We start from the raw sequence: 27519 nt of genomic DNA, 5'->3' as shown, positions 1-27519 counted from the left end.
GCTACCCGGACATGGCAGCATTTAAGGAGTTTGTGTCATTTGTTTTCACCCATCGCTCTCTGGTCCAAGGTTTGATGGGGTTCAGGCATGTTAAACCCACCTGAGGGGAGCTGGGGCAACAGAAGAATCTGTGCTAATCCAGTGGAGGTTTTCTGTTGGAAGCTGAGATGGCAAACATACTTCTAGCATTTTTCAGCTGATATTTTAATGTTAAGCTAGTAAGAGTTTCATAGACAAATTCTGTTCCAGGAGCAAAACATAAGAGATGCCACTTTTGAATGCCAGACCCCTGTATTGTTCACCATGAACACAATCTCTTTAACCTACAAGTTCTTAAATAATTTTCTCTTTATGGGCTAGACTGCAACTTTGTGATCCCACCTGATCAAGGACTCATAAAATTGTTTATCACACAGATCATGTCAGTCCCCACCTGTTGATCCTCAGTTGTGCTCAGACAGACAGGTAACAAAACTGCTGCAAAAACCTGCTTGCTGTCAATGAATTAGTGTGATAAGATTCATAGGGTGTTTGTTAATTTGAACAAAAATCCATAGAAGAAAACATTGTATCTGAAACAGTTAATGTTAGTTTATTGAAATAGTCAGGTCTCTCTAGACCATAAATCTCATGCTTTTCAGGAAAATGTAATCATAAACCTGGCCCTGTCAGGTCATGGAAATGGTCAATATGAAAGTGCTTAGAACCCTGCTGCCCTCTTTTTTCTGTGTCTTGAATGTTCTGGTTTTATTGCTCTGTCACTAACCTTGAAAGGTTTAAAATATTGCACAGATAGGGGCTCATGTTTAGTGATCCTATGGCTTCAAGGTAAAACATAGACTGTAAGGACAAGCACCTGTCCCATGAGAATGGTTCCATACTGGGAGAAAAAGGGAACATGAAATCTCTGCTCTGTACAGTGTCTACAAGAATCCTGGAATACTCTGTCCATGATAATACAATTTTGAGCATTCTTTGTTTTAAACATGTGTCAAGAGAATTTGACATAATTTTCCTAACATCTATGTCATTGGGATATACATTCCCCAAAGAAATTTTCTCTAAAGGACAGAGGTTTTACCTGACTCACTGGTTAACAAATGACATGGAACATTACCCAACTCTTTCAGAAGAACAAAGCTTTGGCACTGAGTAGTGATCAACATTATGAAGTAGCTTTCCTGGAAAGGAGGAGAAATAGGGAGCTGATTTTTTATTTTGGGAAAGAGTTTTTCACTGTATTTGAAGAGAGAGCACAGTGGCCTTGTACATAAAATGGGGTTTTATATGTAGTGCTAGTACTGTAAAAAAGAAATATCAACAAGGAAGCAAAGCCACAGACTGTTTACCACTTTACTGTCTTTAACTACAACACACACATGTTTTTGTTTAGCAATAGAGAACTCATTCACACAAAATCTGAACAGTCCCTGAGTTCTGATCCAAGCTGATTGAGTTGGAAGCTCAAAAGCATTGGAAAGCTTGCTTTATTTCTTCCCATTGTCACATGCTTTTGCATTTCCTGACTATGGGCTGAATAACGTAGTCCCTAAGCCACTGGGAGTTTTGTTCATTCCAAGTCTGGGCTTCTGCCAGGGCCAGCAGCAGAAACATAAATATCACAAGGAGGGGCTGTTTTTTCATGTTGCTTTATTCTAACCTTTTCCGTTTTTTCCATCTTCTCTGTACAGTAATTGTTCAGTGCCCAGTGGTGAACAGAAAAGCAAGTTTTTAGAAGCTATGAGGAAAAGGAGAGGGAGAAGCTCTACTGTGCCTGCCTCTTGCATTAATAGTATGCTTTGATATTGGATACTGTGGTCAATCTTCATTACTTAGCTCAAAGGTATTGTAACAGGAAAAGGGCAATGAACACTGATCAGAGGCTGGAATTTTGTATTAAAAGATTGAAATTATGTGGACTCCCCTATGCAGAAAGGAACTACATTGATAAAAGTTTATGAAATAATAGGAAATATAAGGCAAATCAGTGTGGTTTCTTTATTTCCTTCTCACGTGAGGTACAGGAAAAGAATGTGGTAAAATAAAGAGTGTTCAAACAAATAAAAGGAAATACTTAAAATCTAAACCATAATGAATGTGTGGAACAAGAAGGCAGCAGAAATCATGACCACTTTGAAGTTAGCTGTTTTGTCTTTGATTTCAGTCAAACAGAGATTTTGCCTCAATAGGTGAATTGATGAAAATATATATCTGTAGTTAAAGGGAATAGCATACAGAAGGGGCAGCAACTCCTGCTCCAGAATGAAAGTCAAACAATGCAGTCTACAGGTAGAATGATACTCCTGCCATGGGATAGTTACCATAAAATGGAGTAACTCTTCTGATATCTGGAGTTAGGATCTATTGGCAGTGGGAAAAGGCATGAGAAGAGCCACTGCACTTAATAATTATGGCAATTCTTCTCTTTTGCATGACCAAAATCTGGATGTGTCTGGAACTATAGCAGATACAGAAGGTGATCCCTCTTTTCTCCAAATTATTTTCCACATACACAGGTTTGGGTTCTAGAGGACAAATATGCAGACTATTCAGTACTAAATATTTTGCCTGTTGCTACTGGTGATAACCTTTTCCAAAAAGGAATGTATAAATTTAAACAGGACATTAGTACTGGGCAAAGCAGATTTAAGAAATGATGGAACATCCTCAGTCCTGATCTCCACCCAACCCCAAATACTGCTTATGTTCATATGAAAGCAAGCCAATTGTTTGCAGTGTTCAAGTTTTTATCCTGTCCTTACATTGTTCAGCAAACTGCTAATTTACTTTTGCCTTAATCAAAGCCACAATTTTCACATTTGCCATGTTCCAGACTACAGCTATGTTGCAAAGGACAATCCATCCCCTCACTGCTGCTAAGCCAGGCTGGATTAGTCACCTCTGTCTTGGGTTTCATGACTTTCCCACTGCCCTTCCACCCATGAAAACATAGCTACATGACATGTTGAGTCACCATATTGGCCCAGCTAATCCAGTGTCCTTCTCCAGCAATAACTGATAGCAATTCTTTTAAAGGGGTTAATTAAAAAAAAAAAAAAATCAAGATAGAGCTTGCTTTCAGGAAGAGGTTCTGAGTACCTTGGTAGAGTAGGGTGAGGTTTTGTGTATTATTCCAAAATGCTTGGATATATCATGATATGATATGATGATATGATATGGTATGTTAGTCTTGTTTTAGCAGAAGTTACAGCTGTCCCATCCTGGATAAGTATTGCATAATGTCAAATTAGGTAAATCTCTTTTTAATTCCTTTCATTACTTAGTACCTAACTTATGCCAGGAAGCACAAAGATATTTTTTCCCTTCTACACATGAAATGAATCCTCTGTAATAGAACTGTAATTTATCCATTTCTGGTTCCCATTAAGCTTTTGATTTCAAGAGTATGCACAGGCAATGAGTTTCATGTGTTACATATAAATGTACTTCCTTGTAATTGTGTGAAATTTGTTGCCTCTAAGATTTGTTCAGTTCTTGTACTAGGAAAAATATTCTGATCTTCACATCTCCATGGAATACTTTTCTCATTGATTTCTGTACTGATGTCATCCTCTATCTTCTGCATACTTTTATCTTTGTCTTCTGCCCCTCCTTTCAGCTTCAAACTGCTTTTATATGTTTGGGACTCTTCCTTTTGCTTCAGATCCTTTTTGAGAAAACTCACTTCCTTTTGTGAGCTTTATTACCTGACTATTTTATGGTGGTATCCAGCTCTGCAACCTCCTAGACTATTTTCAAGTGAATTGCTTTCCTGTGAATTAATAAAAGTTCCTAGACCTTGTCTTGCCAGAAACATTTGTGTTTCATGACTTGCACTCCCACTCTGTGATTACCAACCTCTCTTGCTGCAGTGCCCCAGAGGTGAGCAGTAAAATACTGCTTATGTAGTTCCATGCAAAAGGGTCTAATACTAAGTGTACACCCATAAAAAGTATTTTTACCTCATCTTGAGAACATATCCTTGAACTCCATGAAGAATATGTTACTTTATGCATACAATGCTTTGTTTACAAAGTAGCCCATGTGATTTACGTAAGTGATTGTGTTAAGAGTGTGTGATTGAAAAAGTCCAGCACTATGAGTGTAAAGTTTGTTGGCTCTAGCCATGGAGGGCTGCATAAGGCAAAAAATTGTGCCCTTTCAGCTAAGTGTTGTGCACTGTATTTTTATTTTAATATTTTTATAGTGTGGGCATAGACTATGTGTGACATTATGCTGGGCTTTGAGAAACACTAAATATTTATGTCAGCTATGAAGCTGCTAAATATCTAGTACTGAAGGAAAGGTCCATCTCTTTTTTTTAAACCATTGACCAATACACAATTTATAACTTAATGCAGCACCAGAGTAGTAAAAGCATTATGTGAGCTCTCCTGTATGGTGTCATTTAAATTTAAACAAATATTTTTAAAAGTTATGATTTTACCTTCTTTCCACATAATGCTCCTTTTTCATCTGACTTAGTATTTCCTTTAATTTATAGTTCCCTAAACTGTAGGCATACATAAAGGCCCCTTTAGGCTGAATGAAAGGAGAATTATCAATAACCAAACTCTGATTTATAAGGAAAAAAACATAAATGGCAAAAGAAAACTGAATTTACTCTACCTACAAAAATGATTTAAAAAATTTCTCTTTATTTTTCATGAGTTCAGTTAAAAGGGGGATTTAGACCTGCCCTTTACTTTTTTGACCTGTTATTGTGAATTCACATTGGATTTTGTCATATTTGTTGCTGGCCCTTCTTTACTCCTTGAACAGATGTGAATGAATGGAAGTACTGAAAAGGTGAATATACTTAGTCCACCTGAGAACCAGTGCAGAATTTGCTCCATATTTCACACTCTGGTCCAGGCACCACTTGCTCCAGCAGTCTGATCTCAGGCTCACCAGAGCCAGGAGCTCGTCATCCCTTAGCATTCCCCAGTAACATGCATGGTCCTCTCTGGGTGGCTGGGTGGGTTGGTTGGGTTGGGTTGTCTGTGAGGGCTTTTTGAGGGGTAGAAGGTATTGCAGAGTGTTTTGGGGTACTATGGTTTGGTTTGGGCTTTTTTGTTTGTTTGTTTCTTTGTTTTTTTCAGTTAGCTTTGTCAGTGATTGGTGATGAATTACACAATCTCTTCTCTTGGATATTAGTGTATGAAGAAAATGACTTTACCACATTTGTAGAGTTGTCATTTTAAGCACAAGGCTTAAGCAGTAGCTATTTCTGAGTATTTGTCATCCCTGGAGCTTGGCAGAGGCAAAGCTACTTAACACAGGCTGCTTCTTAACTGCCTTAGAAAAGTCTTGAGGACCCTTCACATTTCTGCTGCTGTACCTTATCTCCAAGGCTGTGACAATCAGAATGAAGCTGAGCAGACAGGGTTTGTTTGTGTTGTCGAAGATAACAGTATAAAGTTCCAATGGCAGCTCAATACTTTAACTTTTAACACTAACTTCAGCCACAGTGCACACCACATATGTCACTCACCAGCATTACAGAAAAATCAGGGTATTTTACAGGTTTCCCATGAGAGAAACAGCATAATCTGTCACATAAATAGATCCCTGGCAAGGCACAAAACAATGTTTTTGGTGCTTCATGAGATCTGATGGTCACAGGTGTGATAAATGGCACTGGGGTCAGCTGCAGCATCCCAACATAGGTCTGGGATTTAGTGTCTGTGGGAGATTACTTTGCTTCCACCTTTTGAAATCAGCCTACACCTCCAGAGCAGAGCTTATCTAATGTTAAGCAGTTTAGAGCTAGTGGCTGAGAGATCTCAGCTGATTCCTGGTATTGGGTTTTGATTTTTCTACAGAATCAGTTCTGAAGCCCAGCAGTTGTTGTTCTAATTAGCTAGTATGATTAACCTGTTGAAGATAAAATGTTAACCTGTAAATTGTACTGATCAAAATAATTCCTACTCCAGCTAAAGCTTATCTTTTAAAATAAGCACCAAATCTGAATGTAAAGACATTATTACACCAGTCTTGAAAACTTGCTACACACTCAGACAGATTGTTATGCTGCTTAGTTACCATTTCTTTTAAACATCACTGTGTCTTCATTTGCCTTTATTCTGTGTTGGCCCAAAAGAGCTTGACTATTGCTGTTATGGCACAGTGAATACTTATGGTCCTTCCCCAGAATGTTTTATGACAATCAGTAGGAGGACCATGGAGTGAGAGTTGTCATGGAAGAGCAGCTATAAACTGGATTGTGGGACAGACTTTCTGCCTCCAGGCCCAGGGCTGACTTGTGAACTGACTCTCTGGAAAGGCTGGAGACACTCAGAGAGCTGGTGTGAAACAGTGTGCTGAGGTTCAGCACAATCCATCTCCTAGAGCAGCCTTGGTGCACCTGGCCACTGAATGACCCCGACCCTGCAGCACAGATGTGCTCAGGGAAACAAATTTTTCAAGTGTCCTTCTCTTATGTAGGCTCATTTTTGATCCTGAGAATGATTTCCATAAGAACTGATGCTATATTCTTTTTCTCATTTGGATTTCCCAAAAGAAGCAGTCTCTTCTGGGATTTAACTCCCAAGTAATTGTCCAAAATCATGTTCCAATACAAAAATATGACCACCAATATTACTTTCTCTGGTCTTTCTTTTTTATTTCAACACCTTTTAAACTGATTATAAATGTTGTCTTTTTATTCATTGACTGAATCTTTAAAGACTCAACTCAAATAAACACTCAAGAATACCCAGACCTTTGAGGGTTGCATAAGCTGAGGGTTTTTTTCTTATTTCTGTCTTAAGGAAAGGACTCTAAATACATAAAATTGGTATCAGAAAAATGTTAAGACTTTGACAATATCAGTTTAGGCTCAGCATTAATCTTGGGCAAAGAAGCAAACTACCCATAACTGAATCTTACCAACCATATCTAATGCACTATAAAGCAGTAAAAATCTGCCCCAGCTCATTTTTGACTGAATGCTCTAGTTGAGTCTGGATATCTCCTTCCAGCTCTGATGGTGAGCTGGTTTGACTCAAGGTTTGCTTTCCTCACTTCTGAATCCAAGTCCTCATCAAAGAAAGAGGGTTATGGCCTTGTGGTCACCTTCTTTTCTGGATGTGTGGGGTGAGAATTTCTCTGATGAAAAGTACTGGAAGACAATTAAGTGTTTGTTGTTTGTTTTTTTAAAGGACGATGCACAAAATAATTAATAGCTACTCTTAGAAAACAACAAGAATTTGCTGTTGTCAAGTAATGATATCCTTTCAACCCACCTCCTATTAAGCAGAATCTATTGCATACAAAGCTTATTCCATATGATCCATATGATAAGGTATGCCAGCTGTCTCACAGGGTGCAGTATGTGCCACACTGTAATATTATAACAGCAGGAGGCAAATAAAGCAGCAGATCACAGCCCTGGTCCTCTCTGACAGGCAGGAGCTGTAAAAGCAGCAGAGGCCTCTCTTTTCAGGTCAGTCCTTCAGCACAAATGGAGGCAATTTGGCAGCCCCACAGCTTTGTGCCAGGCTGGTACAGTGGGGGAAGAGGGGAAGGTTTTGTCCCCATTCCACCCTGGGAGCAGTCCTGCTCCAAAGCCCTGCAGTGACTTCTCCCAAGGCTCTGCTGGCCAGGAGCTGGGTGCCAGATCTGGGCTCCCAAATCTGGGTTCCACAGCTGCACCAAAGAGGCTGCACTGGCAGCAGGGACAGCACAGCACCAGCACCCTGTGCTGCACCAGCCTGCACCTCTTTCTGTGGGCTCACACTGCCTCAATCAGTTACTAATGAGGTGCAAAATCACGGATCCGATTAAGTGAACACTGCATTAATAATGCTGGCAGGGTTTCAAGTCTACAGATGTTATTTATAATACATGACTAAACAAATACGTAGTCCCTTTGAGACTCAGACTCAGGAGCAATTTACTGATTTCCTGTATAGGCTAGTTCATACAGAGATTTGAGTAAATACTGCACTTGAATGTCTTGCTTGGATCTATGCTCTGGAACTGTAGTAGACAATCATATTAATGTGCAATTTTAAAATTATTAGAAAATTTGTTTTCAGATTATTAGATACTGGCCCTATCTAGTTCTCATGGAGGAATAGATTTTTCTGTATTGCTTCTTTAAAGAAAAAGAAAATATTCAAAGAACATAGCCTTCAGTTACACAGCACAGTGGAAATGAGTAGAAAGGTTAAAGAAAATTCTGGAAAAAATGGACTTAGCTGAAACTAAAAAAAAAATTAATTAAAACCTCATATCCTCTCCTTTCCATCTAGTTTTGAAATTAATTAATCTTATTTATGAAATTTAATTGCCAATGAGATATTTTGTAGTTTTAAAAATGTTTCTGAGTAATCATTTGATCTTGATGTGATTTTGTTTCTTTTCTGCCTCTTATAATATTGCAGGTATACAGGGCCTTCAAAACTGAAGAAAGCTGTGAACTCACAGAGGTCTCTGGTCCACTCTGCAGGCTTTTATATACATCAAGAGAAAGAGGAGAAATATTTTACAGCAAACCAGAAGTGTCCTAAATTAAGGTACTCCATGAAGAGGATCTTTGTTTAATTCATAATGCTGATCATTGAACAATAATAATTTGCTTCAAATTTCTCAGACAATTTAAAGACAAAGCAGTGATAACAGAGAATAGACAGACAAAAATGTAAATTGTGTCATACCTCTTATCTGCTTATTCTTCTCTTTCAAATTCTGAAATTAAAGCAGTTGAAAATAGCACATACTGACATGTAAAAAGAGCTGACTGCATGATGACTAAATAATTTGCTATAAAAATATCACTTACCATTGACATTGCCAAGTATCTTCTTATTTAAATCTGCTATTATCATGCCTTCTTGGATATGAAATACGCAGCAGAGTCCATTCCCAGTGTGTTAAATACTTGAGAAAATAATAAATGCAGTGTAACTCCACAGTGTTTGGGTATTTGACTGTAACTCCTAAGCATTCAAAGTGACTACTCAATATAACAACTTTTCCTCTGCAGAAAATGCCTTGCTATTTGCCAGCAAATCTTTAATGCTTTAGATTGGGTATTTCCAACTACCGCCCTACTTGCTAGGCAGATGTGTATAAAAGAGATGTTATTTCACTGAATCAACCACTGAGATCGTAACCCTTTTCCTGTACCACAAACAGAAATATAAAACCTCAGACTTTCCTTTTGGACTTTTACTGACTTGTGTCTGTTGTAAGAAAGCAAAACACAACTAATCCGAGTGCCAGTGTATGGAAAATGTGTTAAAACGTTTTAGATCATCTCACTGCTTCTCATTCCTGCAATTCATTGGTTAACTGGCTCCTTCTGTGTTTATGTAGTTGCATGGTACAAATACAACACCTAAACTTCTCGCCCAAAGTTGAAATGATTCATTTATTACTTTTTACGCCACCCCCAGGAAAAAAAAAAAAAAAGGAAGAAAGAAAACACACAGTGGTCATTTAACCCAAGTGAGTGAAAACGTCTTTCATAAGGTCTGTAAGGGCTTTGGGAGGTTTTTCTTTGGTGAATAAAGTCTGTGTAGTGGAGGGAAGAGTTTTGTCTGAGGATGGGAGAATTTGGGCTACAGCAAACAGACAAACTAGGATCCTCTTGCTGTGAGAAAATAGGATAATAGTAAAGGAGGTGCAAATGTTATTTATTCATATGAGATCAGTTGAGATGGAGTCATTGTTTTGAGTGGAGGCGGGATCAAGAGAGGAGGTATTTTTGTGAGTGTAGTGAGTGCCTTGCTCTCTGAAATTGTATCAATATTTATTTAGGTCCTTTAGTGAGGTAATTACCCTAAATAGATAATACATAGGCTTTCTATCTTCTGGGTCCCTATAAATATTAGTTAACCACATTAATTATAACCACAATGGGGAAAGCACAAGCAGAACAATAAGTGAGTGCCATACTAAGAAGTGGAAAAAAGGATTAAATGAAGACATTTCCTCTGCTTCGTTTTCTATAATGCAGAGAATGTGGCTATGTGATAAGGCACTTTTCCATAGGATGTAGCACCCTGATTTCTGATGCTGCCTGTGGATGCAGCCCCTGTTGGACAGAAGGGATTACAGTGGGTAGCCCTTGTTCTTCCAACAGCTCTGATGGCACAGTTACTCTGCCTTCATTCATCATCCTCTCCAGATGGACATTAGAATTAATCAGGTTCTAGCCCTAACAGCTTGTTTCAGGACCACAGCTGGAATCAGCATGTCTAGACTGATTTATTCCTGGCTCTCAGACCTATGTGCATGCTACTATTCCATATGCTTCCTGTTAAAGAGGTAATAGTGCCATTTCACAGCATAACTTCAGTTTTTCTTTCTTCCTCCCCTTTTTTATTGCAATTAGATATTATTTTGCTTATGTAGGAAAAATGTCCTGCCCCTGCTCTGAAGCAGGTCAAACTTCCAGACAAACAAAATAAAGTTCACAAAGGAAACAGTTAAATTTTCTGACTGCCTTCACTGTCACAGAAAATGCTAAACACATTTGTAAGTTATATAAAACTGTGTAAGTTCATATTTTCCTCTCCTGGTTTCACAGCCCAGCAAAAGGACCTTGTGACATCTCTAGGCTCTCAAGAGTTTAGTAATAAAAATAAAAATAATCCTGGGCAGAAAACAACACTCCACACCCTGCTACTACTGAGCAAATGAGTTTCCCATTTTCCTCACTTATCCTCAGACTAAACAATGTTAAATTTACAATTCTAACATCTATTTATAGCAGGCACTCTTCCCTAGGAACCACAGAGGTTGCTGTATATCATTGTCCTTAATCCACAGGCCAGCTCTCGGCTTGTCACGTAATTAGTAGAGAAATCTCCTGCCTTAATTAATATCTAAGCAATTTATGCACTGAGGCATGATAAAGCCCCAAGGTGGGTGGTGTGTGTAGGGGTGGAAGGGGGTGTTCATCTGCTGTGAATTAACATCTGATTGTAGTTTTTCATGTTTCATGTTTACTGTGAAGAGTAACTGATAACATTAACAGCACCCTGGGCTTCTGCTGGGGGTCTGCAGAGCCTGGGAAGTTCCTGTGGGTACTGCAGGGGAGGGAATTCCTGGGGTAATTCCCAGAGCTGGTAATCCTGACAGCACACACTGGGGGAACAGAGCTGGGAACGTGCCTGAGGAGGGGAAAGTGGGCTAAAAAGCCATGGGGGAGCAGGGGGTGACTGGTGTGGGACTCTGGAAGCAGCAGAGGGTAATTTGGGAATATAAGTGCAGGAGCTGAGGTGAAAGGGATTAAAGGAGGACAGAATTCAGTTAGGGTGCTAGGCTGGAGCAAGTGGGTAAGGACTGAACACAAGGTGCTGGGCATAGGCAGCAGGTGAGCCTAAGCTGGGTAAGACCCAGCACTGGGTTGGGCTCTGCAGACTGGGCTTAGCAGGGCAGGGAGGTTCTGACCCTTTGCAGTTTTCTCTAGAGCAGCACAGAAATTACATTCAGGCCCCGTGCTCAAAGGAAGCTCATCCACAGTCTGTATGTCACTTATCTCAGTAGATATGAAAAAGGGACAGATATGCTCCTGCTAACATTTTTTGCAAACTCAAGGACTGAGAAATAGAGAAGTTGTTCAGGAAAAAAAAACACCTTAATTTGAATGATGTCATAATTTTGATACCCTTTAAATATCTTTCATTTTGTACTTTATCAATGCCCCTAAATCTCATTTAATTTCTTTTTCTAGGTGATTCCCATTTCTTTTCATACAATGAAAGCAAAATAACCTAATCTTAAAATGAAGAATACTTTGTTGATGTATTTGGTGGCATTGTTGTTCTTTCCAGTATTATTCTTCAATCCATCTTTAATATAGCTTGACATTTTGTTTGCTTTTTTTGACCACTAGTGTGCCCTGAGTAGAAGTTTCCATTAAGCTGTCTGCAGTAACGCCTAGATCTTTTTCTTGAGTGATTTTGCAAACCATCAAGTGTATATGAGTAGTTCAGGTTGTTCCTTTTAGTACACATTGCCTCATGCTTGCCTACACTGAATTTCAGCTACCATCTTTTTTGGTCCCTTCTTTTAGGCTTTTCTTTTGTTTTGTTTGCTCTTGGGGCTTTTTTTAAGTCATGGCTTTTTTAAATGATCACATAATTCCCAATTATGCTGGCTCTGCTACTGAATGCTTCCTTTCCAGATGAGTAGCATATAGTTTAAATTAACCCATTTCTGGTGTGGGTCTTAGGACTCTACTTGTTAATATACTTCCCAGCTCAAAATAACCATTGACTTGTATTTTTTTCTTTAGTCTTCACAATTTTCTGTCCTAATATATTTCTTAGTCCTCTGCTATTCTTTCCCCTTAGACATTTTATGACATTTAAAATAAACAACTAGGTTATACCCCTATGATTATACTTTTATCCATTATTCTAATGTCTTTTTAAAAGAATTTAATCATAACTGGCTGTTAAAGCTCGACAGGGACAAGTACAGCCAGCGTAGCTAAAGTCAAAGCTAGAGTTTACCTAGAAGAGCAGAATGGCAGGACAGAGGAAGTTAAAACCTCAATTTGCAAGAAGAGTCTCTTTCAGCCTCTCCAGAGCTGTGTGGAATAATCCTCTCACAGCTGAATTCAGAAAAGCAGCTCCCAGGTGCTCTTAGTCTAACTACAGAGCTCAAGCCTGCTCCTCTGTGCACCAAATGTCCCCTCTCCATCTTCCCCTCCCTGCCTCCTTGGCCGCAGTGGAACAGCTTGTTCTGCTCTCAAACTGCTCTAGCAAAGAGAAGTGGGAGCTGGAGTGGGGTGTGAGGATGTAACTCTTTTCTCCAGCTATCTCCAGGCCACCCACCCTCACTGAGGTCTTGGATGCAGCCTTGAAAATGGATTCATGTGCCAAAAAGCATCAAAGAAGAACAGGATCCTTACTGCTGAATAAAGCATTAAATGAGCACTCCATGTCCAATTCTGGCATCCACTCATTTTAACACAGATGGCAACAAGGTGGGAAGAGTTCAGAAAACCATCATAAGAAGTCTAAGGACTGTGTTTTGCAGTAAGAACTAAAGAATTTGTTTTATTTTCTTCCAGCAGATTGTTGCAATGTGATGTCTTTGCAGTCTGTGTACATACCAGCATGAGGCAGAGTTCAGAGCATGGAACATGAGGGCAGATGCATTTGAATCACAAATGTGGTTACACAGGAGTTCATCATTAAGGTAATTAGAACTTCCTGGAATGTTTATTCTGCTCTATGCAAGTTATCACAGCAGTGATATACTGGTTTTGGAAAAGTGGCTGATCTCATCTCAACATTTAATATCCTCCTAATCAATTTTGGGAGCTACCTTTCTGTTTAGCTCTTTTTTCAAAAGCCTGCTCAGTCATTCATATTTTGCCTTAATGACTGGAAGAATGCAATGTAGTAATTGTTAAGATCAGGTGAAATGAATTCACCTCACTAATGGTTTGTTCTCTTTAACTAAGTGAAGTTCTTAATTGTTACTTACTATGTGTTGTCCTGATTGTACTCAACATACAAATGTTACACAGCTCAATGAAATGTGAGACTTAAACCCAATACACTTTTATTGCATAACCAATGACTTTATCATACCAGTATTTTTTCTGCAGTAACAGGAACTGTATGAGACAAACTGTTTTTAACTGTGGCAAAGGTGAATCCTCTTTGATCTCTAAAATGCTCTTTCTAGCAAACTTTTTAGCTTCACTGAACAAGGCAGAAATATATCAACACAGAACTTTGTAGACTGTTTTTGAAGAATATAACTGTGGCTATATTTGTCTACTAAGTTGTAATTATCTTTCTTTTATTTCTGTGGGGAAAATAACCTCGGTTCACCTGTAGAAGCTCAATATCATATTGGATTCTCCACAGGGAGAGGCAGTCCTGAAAGTTTAAATGTATTTTGAAGAGTTTTAGTTTGTGTTCTCTTTCTCTGTAAATTTGGTTTCATGGATGGTTTCTGAACTCTTTAAGAACTCCGTTATTGCTTTTCATTTCAGTTTCAACTTCATTGTCCCACCCTCAGGAAACTTACCAAATATGCTGTTGTGTTGAAGCACGTAGAATTCCAGGTGATGAATATTCTCTTCATGACAGTTACACAGGAGGACTGTTCTCACTTAATTACACAGCTCATTTGCAAAAATTGGTGAACTACCCTGGCATGATAAAAAGTTCTCTTTGGTAGAATACGTTCAAATAGATCTGAATAATTATTGTAGAGCATTTATACCAATTCTGACATATTTTCTTATAACAATAACGTGATATTATTGCAAAAAACCTAAGATTATAATAGATTACATGGGCTGACCAAAAAACCTTCACCACTTGTTGGATTTTATGTAGTTCTTAACTTCTAAAATCAAACAGCAAATGGTTGTGTCATGTAACAGGCCGAATGTATGGTATAAATTGACTTTGCCTCAATTCTTTCCATGATGAATGAACATTCTGTTCTCAGAAATAATTGCTTGGATGAAAAGGTCACACACATCAACCGTGGAGTGCAAATAGTTACTCCCCAAATCCTTGTTAAGCTAATTTCATAGGAAGCAGGAATTTGTGTTGGTGTTTCTGAATGCTGTATAAAGCCCAGTGTTCAGAAGAAACCATTCAGTAGTCCCAAAGTGTGGCACTGTTTAAAATCAGTTAACACATACAGACAAAATTCCATAACCGCCCAACACGGCACAATCAGTTGATATATGGTTAGATATTAATTAGCAAGGGGCAGATAAAAATGTTGAATTTCAAGTGCTTCTGGAAGCACCAAAATTTCAACAAGCAATGAGAACAATAAGCTATGTTGTATCAAAGGTCATGCATGTGATGCCATACAGGGGTCATGTAATTATTGAGATAGCTACATGCATTCCTTTTAAACAAATTGTAATTTGTTTCTGAAAAGCAAATGTGGATTAAAAAAAATACGACATCCAGGGAACTTGTGTCTGGATAAATTGATAACTTAATCAAAATTATTAATTTGATTCATTCAACCTGTGGAATTTGGTGCCATTTGAGAGCAAGTATAGGCAGACATTTTATGGAAAACTTTGCAATGCCAACATACTTAAGAGCAATGAAAAATTTTCTTTTGTAATATTTCTTTGTTTTTCTTATTAGCCCCTAATAAACTTCCACAATCTACTTCTTACTACCTTTATGAAATGCCTATGCCCAGTAGGAGTAGTGGTGCACAGATATAGTAAATGAAGGAAGAGAGGGCACGTGATAGACACATGAGGAAACGCAGAGCAGAACACCATTACCTGTGATGGACAGGGAAATGGAAAGAGGTTTGTCTTCCTTTGAAACAGTGACTGGAGATACAAAGCTCAAGCAGAGGGGATTTTTGGCTTGGCTGGTCTCTGTTTTTTATCTCTAGCATGATCACTGAGTTCCAGCATTGCCATAAAAATAAAAGACAAAGTTAACTACTGCTCCTTACCTGAGCTACAGCAATTTATGTAAGAAATGAGCCCACTCCCATATTTGAAATTATTATTTATTGGACATTCTATTTCACAGCAGGGATAAAAATGAATTTGTAATGCCATGCAGCTGTGGGTGGCTGTCTAGGTGATTACCATGGCTGACTGCTTTCCTCAAGGGCTTGCCAGGCCACAGCTCACTGCATTAAGACTCTAAGATTTGCAGTTTCATACTCAGCCCTTCCCTTTTATCCTGATTGGCTTCCCCCTCCAAGGCAACAAAGCAGGAGGCATTCTTTAGCTGCCTTTCAAGCTGCCATTCTGTCCAAGAGTTTGAATGCTGATGGCTTCAACTGTGCCTGCTTGAGACACCTGAAATGTATTCAGCTAATACCACAGCAACCTGACTAAATTATTAATGTAAGTTACTTTGATTCAAGAACTAAAAATGTTTTACTGGTCATAAACGTTTCTTATAATATGGTGATTTCTGGCAGAATTCCTGATTTGATCCAAAGCTGGTGTTTCAGAAAGTCTTAAAAGTAAATAAAAAAGTCTTAAAAGTAAATTTCAGCTGCCATTTTTGGCAGCAAATTCACAAAACACAGTAAAATAAATTGGGAGCTTATCACAGAAATTATGCCAACAAGGTTAAAAGTTGCTTTTGTTGTAATTATGAATTATTGACCACAAAGTGATCTAGGTCCTCTGCTCAATATGCTCTGGAGAGAATTATCACCCTGACTGGCTTAGGATGGACAAAGAGCACAGCTCAATATGCTGAGCCATCTTAAGGCAAATTTTTAGGTAAGACTGTGAGTAGAACCTGAGAAAGCAGAAAGGGGAATGAAAACAGAAAGGAAAAAGGGTGCATAGTGAAACAATAGCTAGAGTGTTGTTCTGGATCACCATGTGATGCCATGGAGCCATTCATAATCAGACCTGAATATGTCCCCGACCACTGTAGGTTACTCTGAAAGAACTAATTATTTCAGGTAGCTTCAAAGAAACCAGTTAATTGTCTTCATTGAGGGAAGATTGTTTTCCTGCCTATGCTGAACTGGATGTGATTTCCATGTTAGCATAAAAGTTCCCAGAGTGTGTATGTGTATATAGCAGAAATTCATTTATATTTCTCTGTGAGTGTTTATTTTCATGGCACAGTTACATTCAGTGGTTATTTTTCAGACTATAATACATCTTGGGTGTTCTGGCTAAACTGATGCTGCCAAAATTGTCAGCAAAAAGACCGGAAAAGCTGATGAACCTTAAACTTTCCCCCAAACAACTGCTCAGTTGTTTCTTCAGGATATGGAAGAGGCAGAAAGTCTAAGCAAGAGGAGCAGTAGGAAACCAGGGAGGAAGGATAGAAATTTCTGTCTGACATGGATTTCAAAAACCTCTGTGTTTGATCTTTTAGAGACCCTAAAACAATTATCCACAGTTATTAGCATTTCAGGAGTTATAAGAGATTTGAACATAAAGGAAAAGTAATTCAAACTTCAGTTCAGTGCTCTTCTTATTCACTAGTTTCTTGCTTTCATTTTGCTTAGGAATTTAATATCTTTATAAATTGTACCAGTAATGTTTACAGGAACATCTAAATACGATTTTTGAAAATTATCTTCTTAGACCAAGATCTCCAAGGGTATGTGCAACATAATATCTGGAAATTTTAACATGAAAAAAACTGAAGAAACAGTTCTTCAGTCTCTCAGGACTGGTGTCTCTGTTGCAAATGGGACTTGTGCTAAGAGTTGGTTAGGTATTTTTAACTTGTATGCCATATAATTAAAAAACCTAAATATATGCATAAAAATAAATACTGCCATGGATAATTCTTATTCCCCTCTGTGGGTTTGTCAGACCCACAGGGACAGCACTGTGGTTTGTGGGATGTTCTCCTAGCAACTCCTACTAACATCAGAATTACTTGGGCAGCTGAATCTTCTTACCCCACACTAAGAGTTTGCTACTTGGCATTACTTTATGTGCAGATTTCATGTGCCCATATCTCTGGTTATTTGCACCAGGTTTACTTCAGTTTCTTGTCATCTTACAAACTCTTTTCATAACAGCTTTATGCTATTACTTACTGAGCTTCTCTGCTGTAGTTCTTTGCATTTGGAAAAAAATGATGAAGATGAAGATATGGTCCCTGCCCCAAGGAGGCTATAATTAAAACAAGACCAGCATTATAGAAACATATATTCTAGCTGGCCTCTAACTGGATGGTCTGTTTAGTTTTGTTTTGACGTATTGTATGAAGCGGCATTTAACAGATGTTGGGAAATCAGCTCTCTGAGTTTCTTGTATAAACTCAGAGCAGAGATTCATGTGTATGAATTAATTTCATCATTGAACGTGGGCATTAATGTCATCAGGCATTTTTAAATGTTTGGACCTATTCTATTGTACTTTGAGTACTCCTTGCCAGAAAATATAGAAACTTCTCAAGAGAAGGTGCCTCAGCTGTAGCAATACTTTCTAGCACCATACTGACAATTTTCTTCTGTTGAGTGAATGTTGCCTTTTACAAGCCCAGCAGTGGAAAAAAAAGGGAAGAAAAGTGTCAATTGTTTCATTCCATACCCTGTGCACACAGTGTTGACCAAAAAAATCCCCCAAAACCCCAAAGTGGAAGGGTCTCCCTGTGTCTTTATGCCAAGTTATCCCTCTTCTTGTCAGCAATGCTAATTTATCATGCAAATCCTGCAGTTTATATCCTTATGGCTGCTCATATCCCTGCTGTCACAGCAAGGTGACAGATTTTCCCACTCCTCCTCTTTGCCAGGAGAATGGAGCATTGAGGATTAGATTCCCTTTTACAGCTTGCAGGGCAGAGTCAAACCAGCATGAAGGGGAGAGCTGACAGAGCAAGGTTTGCTCCTCTGTGCTGTGTTCAGGCAAGGAAACAAGGCAGGTCAGGCAGAGAGTGGATACAAGATCTGGGACAAAGCCTAAAATAGAATATAGTTAGAAGAGAAGTGTAGCTGACAAACTGACACAGAGATTTCATAATTTTCACACAAGTATTTTGCATATCACATCTGTATTTTTTTTCTTTTGTGGCCTCCTTAGTTTAATTCTAATACATTAAGGTCTTAAGTGTTTCTAAAACAGCAGCTATGGTTTTAAAAGATCATTTCACACCTACCCCACTCAAATTACAACAGACATGCAATATTAATTTAGAGTGGGCACAGATGTTATCAAAATCACCCTCTTACCTGCCAACTCCACCAAATTTTCCAGTGCTTGGATATTTTCTTCCACTGATGTGTAGAATTTTACTGTAATGCTCTCTGTGTCTTTTTTTCCCCTCAGATGTTTTATTCAGTTACTAAACCTGCATATGGCTTCCTCCTCTATCAGCTGAAACAATACTTTGTGACAATCACTGAACAGAAAAGCAGCTCTGGAGATACTGATGTGATTAGGTGTGAGGCCAAGAACTGGTGCTGAGTGCTGAAGAGCACTTTATAACCACAGTAAATCAGTACATTTGGGCTAGACAACATGGCAGAGAAGTGATGTGATGTGAAATATGAGCTGGGGAAGAATGTGCAAGAGAGGGAAGTGAAAAGGCATATTTTAACTGGATTTTCATTTTCTAGTGTTAAGTGTGAGTTAACCAGTCAGCTTTTCTTTGCTGACTCTGAGTTCTCTTCTTTAATTCAATATTGTGCTGCTAACACCCAACTGCACAGCAGAACGTGCAGATATGAGCACTCTCTGTGCCTCAGGCCTGTGAAAAGCTATTGTAACACAGCACTAAACTTGGACTAATGCACCCTGGCCCTCAGCAAGGACTAATAGCTCAGGATCAGCTTCATCCTAACAGCTCTTGAGCTGTCTGGGATGGAGGCAAAGTGAGTTTTATCTTCCCACAATGTACTTTGTGGAGCTATCCATATTGGGTGGAATTTGGAAGAAGTATTAAAAGCTTTTTAAATACATACACCTACAAAAAACAAAGTGCATTTTAAAGGAGAGAAACATCACTGCCCTTATTTCATCATACACAGTATTTGGACAAGAAAAAGCAACACAGTGGTCAGGTCTGGGGTGTGGTTCAGGTCTCCATTGCCTTATCCACCAGAAATATTGTGATTCTAACTGGAAATATCAGGATTGTTCATACTCTCCACTAATATTCAATCCCATCATTCTTTATAATAAATCCTGTGTTTGTCACGAAATGGATAAATTAGAAAACCCTACAGTGCACTCTACACAGCTTGATTGTTTTCCTAGTTTAATACCTACAGAATCAAAGCAGAATTGTGTCAATCTGTCGTGAAAATGGGAATAATTTTAATTTCTGTAAATTAATTGCAAATATTGCAAAAGCAATAACAGTAGCCTTATAAAAATATGCATTGCTTGTCACGCACCAAGTTCCATATCTTTAAACAGAAAGTGAAAGAAAAAGCTCCTAAGTTCCTCTAATTACACTTTTGTTACAAATTACTTAATGTTCTAATTAATATAAAGAAGTTGATTGTGGGCAATGTGTCTACCTTTGTGCTTAACTTTATTTTCCAGAAAGATTATATAACACTAATGACATACCCTAGCCTAGAATTCAAGTCTGTTTTAACTCGGTTTCCTTCTGTGGCATTGTTTCAGGGACTCGTTTGGATTTTAACATCTCAGGCTGTTTTACAGACACGGCAGGAATTGTGCTGTTTAGAAATTGTGCTGCCATCGTGTGGACAATATTAAAAAGTGCAAAAACCAGCTTTAAAAAAAATTTGGAATCCGTGTCTGTTATCGTGAATTAGATGAATTATAAATATGTATTATATGATATAAGAGCCATGTAAAAATCTGTGGGTTTAACACTGCTAATGGAATCAGGAATATCGATTCAATTCTATTTATTTTCAGCTCAAGAAATCCTTTCAAATGAGCACAATGATCAAAACACACAAGTCTCCAAGCTACTATTAATCAGCACCAAATTCCAACATTAACTGCTTTTTTACTCATTTCTGCACCTGTTTATCTCTTTTTTTTTTCCTCTAAGTCTTTGCAAAGCTTGTTTTGTACAGGGTGCATTGCTTTTCTTCCACTCACACACACAAACACTCCTACCCAAAACATCAGCCAGCCCAGGCACCCTGCCCACACAGTCCTCATTCCTGCATGAGTTTACACGAGGCTTCCTTTCAGAAATGGCTTCTTCTTGTTTCCTACATTTGACCCAGAGTTAAGAGATTTAGATTTGAAATTGCTGCATCTAATACCAGTAAAAGTCCAATGGCCAAATTAGAGACACTACAGTGCATTCCTGCAGTTTAAGTCTTACTAAAATTAAATATCTACAAAACTTTATCTACTAAACTTTAATATCTACAAAATATAAGCAGACTTAGGTCAATCCATTGTGAAAATGTGCATATTTTTACCTCTGAATGTTGGATTATGAACAGACCCTCTAGAAAAACATCACAAATCATGGTAATTATGCTTACATAGAAAACGAAAGGAAAAAGTGAAAGTTCCTAAAGATAATTTCCTCTGCAACAGCCCATCTGTAATAGGTAAAGGTTTGCACACAAGGAGTGTGATTCTAAAGCTGTCCTCTGCAGTACAGTCCCTCAAAGCAAAGCAGGATGCCACAGCAGCATGATCTGCCTGCTGCTCTGAGATCCTGCATGCCAAATGCCAGATGCTGCAGCCTCCTGACTTAATTTACATTGAATAAAGGCAAAGCTTTGTAGGCCTTACTTGTGGGCTTCAAACAGATTATTTGGGAATAAGAGCTTAAAAATATGTTTGGACCAATCCCTTCTTTTGTGGAAGTTTAGTGGGTTTGTTTTGGAAAACTTAGAAAGTTTTAATTGACCTTTATGATCACTGAAGATCTTTGGAATCTTTTATAAATGGATATCAGTGTAGCATTTTAATTGGGTTGTCACTTATCTGTGCAGAAAGAGCCTGCTCTTGTGGTACAGTAGGAGTTGAAATAAATATATGTTTAACTAAATAGATATAATGGAATGCCATACAGTAGAAGATCCTCTGTGATGCTTTTTCAGCTTCTATAGAAAGACAGGTAAATCTATGCAGTAATGACCTCTGTTTTCCAGGTATTTGCATTTTATACTTGGTTGATTTTGTTTTCAAGGAAATGTGAGTTTCAGCTGAAATTTCTACCCTCAAAGGCCTTATTTTTTTTTATGTGGATATTCCATTGTCTAATTAGGTAGGAACATAGACTACAATCTTTTTCTTACTGGATAAACTTACAGCATATCATATTTGTTTTCTGCTTTGGCATTTACTATCATGAAACTTGTGGGAGCCTGATTTTCTTTGACAATTTTACCTTACTCTCAAACTTGTTAGAAATTACTATGATTGAAAAACGCTGTGGATGAGAGGTAAATGGAACATGGTGATGCATGGAAAAGGCTGTTCTAAGTCTCTAGTCTGTATCACTGTGCTCAAGCTCTTGATTACTTTAGATATTAAAGTGTTTAAAATACATGGGAAAACATTAAAAACTCAATTTATATCCATGAATTAGAAGATAAACTCTAGGTAAAAAAAGGCTGACTTGTAATTTAATAATTGGCAATGTTGTGCTGGAAGGAGGGTGGAACAAACTCAACAACCAACTTTCTTTCAGATGAACTTTAAATGTCAAAGCATCCCATGATAACTTTGCGTGTGTTTGGTTTTCAGTGTTTTGGAAACTGTCCACTCACCCTTTTAAAAATTGTGACACTGCTTTGGCTTTGGAAGAATTGGTTAAGTATACTCTGAGAGGCAGTAATTTAATGAAATCAGATTTCCAGGGTTCTGACAACTTTTGCCATCAGTGAATGTGAAAATGGGAAAAGGAACCTTTCCTGATTTACAATTTTTTCATGTTGTTCATCAAATTTTAAGAGTTTTTTGCCCATTATAACCTTGATGAGTTAACAAGATTATGCAAAATTACTAATGGCAGACTTTAATTTCCATTTTTAAAACAAACATCTCTAAAACTAAAATATAAACAGAAAGAAACAATAATCAGTCTCATCAACCTCTCCTGGCTGTGGTCTTGGGCTTTTATATCCTCTGTCTTTTCATGAAGCTAATTTATTCTCATACCCTTCTGGGAGAGCTTTGGGTCTTTCAGGCCTTGTACCATCTTCAGGACCAGGATTTCCTGTAATTATCTCCCAGTAATTCTTATCTTCTTCAACTCTGCGGGCATCAAGATAATTGTGACAAATTACTTCAAATTCTCTTCCAAAACAAGACCTGCAAAATCAAAAGAGATAGAATGGGCAAGGAGAATTAACATATATATAAATTCAGCAAATCTTCATTACTTGGGAATTGTTTGAGATTTTCTCATTTTTCTCTTGGCATACTCAGAAATATCACCATGCACTTTCAGATACCAGACACTTAAAAGAAACAAAATAACCCATTTTGTTTCCTATGAATAATTTAGGAATCTGAAATCCAAAATAAATGCCATCTTTCTAGCCCCAGCAGAATAAGGCCCTGATAGAACAACTAAATTTGTAAAAGCTGGTTATGCCCTCATCCCCACTTCTCTCTGACTGAGAAGGATTCTGGCTACTTAATAACTTCTTCAGCCTCAAACTTTCAGACTTTTTCATCCTCAAAAACCTTACACAGATCCTCAGTCAGATCTTGCTAAGAAGTTAATGGGAAACATTGGTGTACTCCTTAGCAGTGCCTAATCAATATTAATTTAATGCATGTATATTAACTGAATTGAGAGACTGACTTTGATTTGTTGAGACATTGATTCAGATGGACATAAGCATCTAGAATTTTATGCACTGTGATTTTATTTGGTTCCCTTGTTCTTTACACTTCTTAGTATATAATTTTTTTCCTCCAAAAGTAATCCAAACAACTGACATTGCTCTAGATATTCAAAGGGAGAACCACTAATAAACTAGAGAACTCTAAAAGAATGATATGATAATGAAAAAAAATCCAAACAACAAAGACTGAACCAACTGTCTGCAGCAACCCAGCAGCACATGTTACAGCCAAGAAGTAAAATAAGGGAAAGGAGAATGGCATTTTCTATTATTTTCCATTTCCTCAGTGTGTTCTTAAAGCACTTCTCTTGTTCCTCACAGCAATTCTTGCTGTTGGCCCATCACTGTGCACACCCTGCCAGTTGTAAGTTACTCTTACCACACACAGAAGGTCCTTGGAACAGCTAAGTTGCGATTGGTGTAGCAATGAGTAATAATAATTTTAGTTTCTGCCTGGAAAAAAAAGAGCAAGGGAAGAACTTGACAAACATATTTAAACCAGTACTGTGAATAAAGACTGTCTTTAACAATTAGTTAATTTTGACTGTGTTTGTTAGTGAGCTTATTCATGTAAATGTGTCTTAGTTCAAGGCTGTGAAGGAACAATTGTATTGGTGATACTCTCTTGTACACCAGCACTTCAGGAAGCCTAGCAGTTATCTGGTACAGGAAAATAATGTATTTACAAAAGGTTGAAAACATTTGGAAAATCATCCACTTATTCAGATGCCTTGAGAATTTTATTAGGCATTTAATGTATAGGACCTCTTAGTTAATCCCATCTCCAAATATTGGAAATGGAATTTACTGTCCCAAAAGGCCTGAAAAACAGCTAAGTAATGCACCCTCACAACATTATAATGTCAAGCTTTGAAAATTTCTGATGAGAAAAACTGAACAAGTCAACCTCAAAATGAACAGTAGAAACAAATATTTTTATAAGCAGATCCCTAATTAAAGAGATGGTTCCTTCCCTCTCCCCTTCCTAAAAGTAGAGGTTAGAACTGGCATAACTCATATAAATATGTGAATAAAACCAACATAACATTTTTTTCTCAGTAGTCCACCTATTTCAATTAAATTTTTATAACATTTCCTACAGTTTTAATGTCTTACAGGAACTGGACATCCTTCATGTTCAAGACGCAGTTGTGGATCCAAGGACTTTGCTTGCCAGAAAGTCAAATAGGAAATCTCACCTGTCAGAAATACTTTCTGAAGGCGAGATTTTTTAGCAAAATCTCTAAATGTTTTGTGGTCACTTGCCAGATAAAACTGTAAAAAAAAAGTATAGTAAGGACAGTATTAATGTAAAAGAAACAAGATATGTAATTTTGAACATATTTTTGAACAAAATAACTTTTCTCTAGGCTCCTGATAGATCAGTCTTCACAGCTAAAACTATGCAGGCAAAACCCATAGGATAGATTCAATACTGTTGATAAATCCATTAAGTAGTTATTCTATATGCAGATTTGTGCATACTAATTTAAAATTGAATTTACATTCCAAATATTTTTATTTCACCAAAATGATTGTTGAGAAGGAAAATTTTTTCAAAGTTGTGGTGATTTATTTTGAGTGCATACATATGTGTAATGCCTTATTTACTTTTAATTTGCAGAGAGAAAGAATGATACCATTTAATAGAAGTCTGCTTCCTCAGAATGATGGAATAGTGCATGACTTTCTATTCCTACTATGGATTATCTTCATAAGAAAGGAAATCTTCTCATTTTGGAGTTTCACAGAATATTCTGAGTTGGAAGAGACCCACGAGGATAATCAAGTCCAACACCTAAGTGAGTTGTTCAAAGTAAAAAAACCCTAAAATCTCCTTGAAGAATTCTTTCATGATTCACAATCCAATTGTGATTTCTTTTTCTTTCATTTTTAGATTTCCTTTATTCAGTCCTTCTGGCTAACAGCCCCCTTGGTCTGCACACCTGACCTCTGGCAAGTAGCATAAACTTTCTTTTCTTATCTTGACCTATGCATGATTCTGCGCCTGTTCTGTAAAACGAAGATGTTGCACCAGTGTACAGCTTTATATATCTATTCTTAGAGAGGGATTCAGTGCACATTATGAGCCTATGTTACCACTGCCATTTGTAACTTTGGTGCCTTACCAGTTTGTCAGAAACCCCTCCTTTTGTCCCCAGAAGAAAGTTCTGCCCGTATCGAAGTGGTTCACCCACTGCACTTCCATCAACACTGTTAAAATTGTAAAAAGGAAAAAAGGTACATTCAAATATCAGTTTTACTATTGTTAAGGGGTTTTATCTGTTTTGGTCTACAGTTAGATGTTGCTTTGTGACAAAATTTTGTATTGTTTACCTTTTAAAATAGGCAGAGCCTTTGACTATTGAGCAGGACCCTGTTCTTTTGTTCTATGTATTTGAGAGAGAGAATATGCTGGGTTTTTTAGAACAGAACCATGTCCACTTCATGGAAAGCAAAAGCAATGACACATTTCTGCTTGCAGGAGAGTGAATATTAATACTAGTGATATTTGGACATGCTTTGTCTGCAACTGGAATAAAAACAGCTGCAGAATTTACCAAATGATACAGTGAACTTGATTCTGTCTTCACACCTAAGCTGATTTAGAGGTCATTGGAATTAATCAGAGTAATATGCAGTATAGAATCCAGCTTACTGCATGATTGAAGACTCTTTCTTAACTAAATTAAATTTACTCCTATTCCTTTGTATATTAAGCAAACTTCATTGTGTATTTCTCAAAACAAGATACCTAAAGGTAAACTAATAATTGAAAGCAACTCAGAATAAAGTAGCAGACCTTACAATACAGAAAGCATTTCGACCTATGGGGTCCACCCTCTTGACTGCACTGAGTCCACGTGAGATCTGCAGGGGCTCATCTGAGTACAGGGACACTTCTTCCATGTCAACAGCCAGAGTGACATCGCCACGCAGCTCGGGGTCCCTCTCCTCCGGGGATGTGCAGTCTGGGTTCACAAGCAACACGGTGTCTCCAAAGTGAACAAATCCATCAGTGGATACAGACAGCTCTACCTGAATTAGAATTTACATGGTACTTTACAGAATTATCTGAACCTAACATCAGAAGTATTTTAGTGTCTAATTTCCGTAGCGTTCTTAGTGCATGCAGAACAATAATAGGAGTTATGCCATTCTGTGGGGGTCATGGGGAGGAACACAACCCTCTTCAAAAAATTACCTTCTTGAAAATATTCTCTTTAAGTCTGGCTAATCTCTGTACAAAAAGTTGTCCTTTCTCTCTCTTACGGATAAAATCCCTCAGCAGGTCCTGTTGGCAAAGGACAGAGGAGCACATATGTTATCCAGCACCCACGATCTCGGGTTTAAAGTGGATTTAGCGAGCCGGGGGGGAGGCGGCGATGCCCGAGGGTGGCGGTACCTGCTGCGCGATCTCGTCCTCCAGCCAGTTCCCGATGCGGACCCCGAGGCGGTAGGAAGCCATGGCCGGGCCGGGCCGCGTCCCGCGTCGCCATAGCGACCGAGCCGGGCCGCGATTGGCCAGCCTGGGAAAGGAGAGGTCGCGATTGGCCAGTCCCGGGAGGGCGGAGCCGCGATTGGCCGGGGCGGGGACAGGGGCGGGGCCTGAGCACCGCTGAGGGCGGAGCGGGCCCGTGAGGGGCCGTGGGGTCGTGGAGTATTTGACAGGGCTCGAGAGAGTTTAGATCGTCCTGTCCCACTTTAAATCCAACACTGCCAGGTCCTCCCAGAGCCATGTCCCCAAGTGCACGCCTCTTTTCAATACCCCCGGGGTTGGTGGCTCCAGCACTGCCCTGGCAGCTCGTTCCAGTGCTGGCCAGTCCTTTCGGTGCAGGGGTTCCCAGTGTGAGCTCGAGCAGGGCAGCTTGAGGCTGTTCGCTCCTGTTCTACCCTTACCGTGTCGGTCTGTCCTCCAGAGCAGTGAGAGCAGCTCAGGCCAGAGCCTCCTCGGGCTTTTACACTCCATATTAAACAGAGAGGTGCACCAGTCTAACACAACAAATCAGTTCATTATCACTGCAGTGTGTGTGAATACTGTCAATCATAGAATAGTTTGGGTTGAAATCACCTTAGAATCACCTCGTTTCAGTTCTCCCCTGCAGTGGACAGGGAGCCCTTCACCAGAGCACGGAGCTCCGAGCCCCATCCAAGGTGACCTCGAGCAGCGACAACCTCTCTGAGCAGCCTGTGCAAGTTTTTACCACCCTCATTGTGAAAAACTTCCCAGCGTTTAGAGGGAGTGAATGTATTAGGTGAATGTTTCGATTGTAAATGTTTAGTTTTGTTATTATCTTGGTTTGA

At 38.6% G+C, this 27519-nt stretch overlaps 1 protein-coding gene across 2 annotated transcripts; it reads right to left on the bottom strand.

Annotated features, from left to right (window-relative positions):
* Positions 1-19708: 19708 nt before the first annotated feature.
* Positions 19709-26737, bottom strand: CFAP161 (cilia and flagella associated protein 161). 2 transcript variants are annotated; one of them, XM_054642365.2, is made up of 7 exons: positions 26621-26737; positions 26420-26509; positions 26018-26253; positions 25344-25428; positions 24331-24489; positions 23594-23667; positions 19709-22672 (listed from the first exon to the last, which is right to left on the bottom strand). In XM_054642365.2, exons 1-7 carry the CDS (start codon positions 26681-26683, stop codon positions 22495-22497), a joined length of 885 nt encoding a protein of 294 aa, XP_054498340.2. In that variant the 5' UTR covers positions 26684-26737; the 3' UTR covers positions 19709-22494. The 2 variants fall into 2 exon arrangements, with proteins under 2 accessions (XP_054498340.2, XP_077041657.1); XM_077185542.1 differs by lacking the exon at positions 24331-24489.
* Positions 26738-27519: the final 782 nt, after the last annotated feature.

This window comes from Agelaius phoeniceus, chromosome 13 (assembly GCF_051311805.1).
Source record: "Agelaius phoeniceus isolate bAgePho1 chromosome 13, bAgePho1.hap1, whole genome shotgun sequence".
Taxonomy (NCBI): domain Eukaryota; kingdom Metazoa; phylum Chordata; class Aves; order Passeriformes; family Icteridae; genus Agelaius; species Agelaius phoeniceus.
The sequence above is the reverse complement of the archived record's forward strand: the minus strand, read 5'-3'. Positions and strand labels throughout refer to the sequence as shown.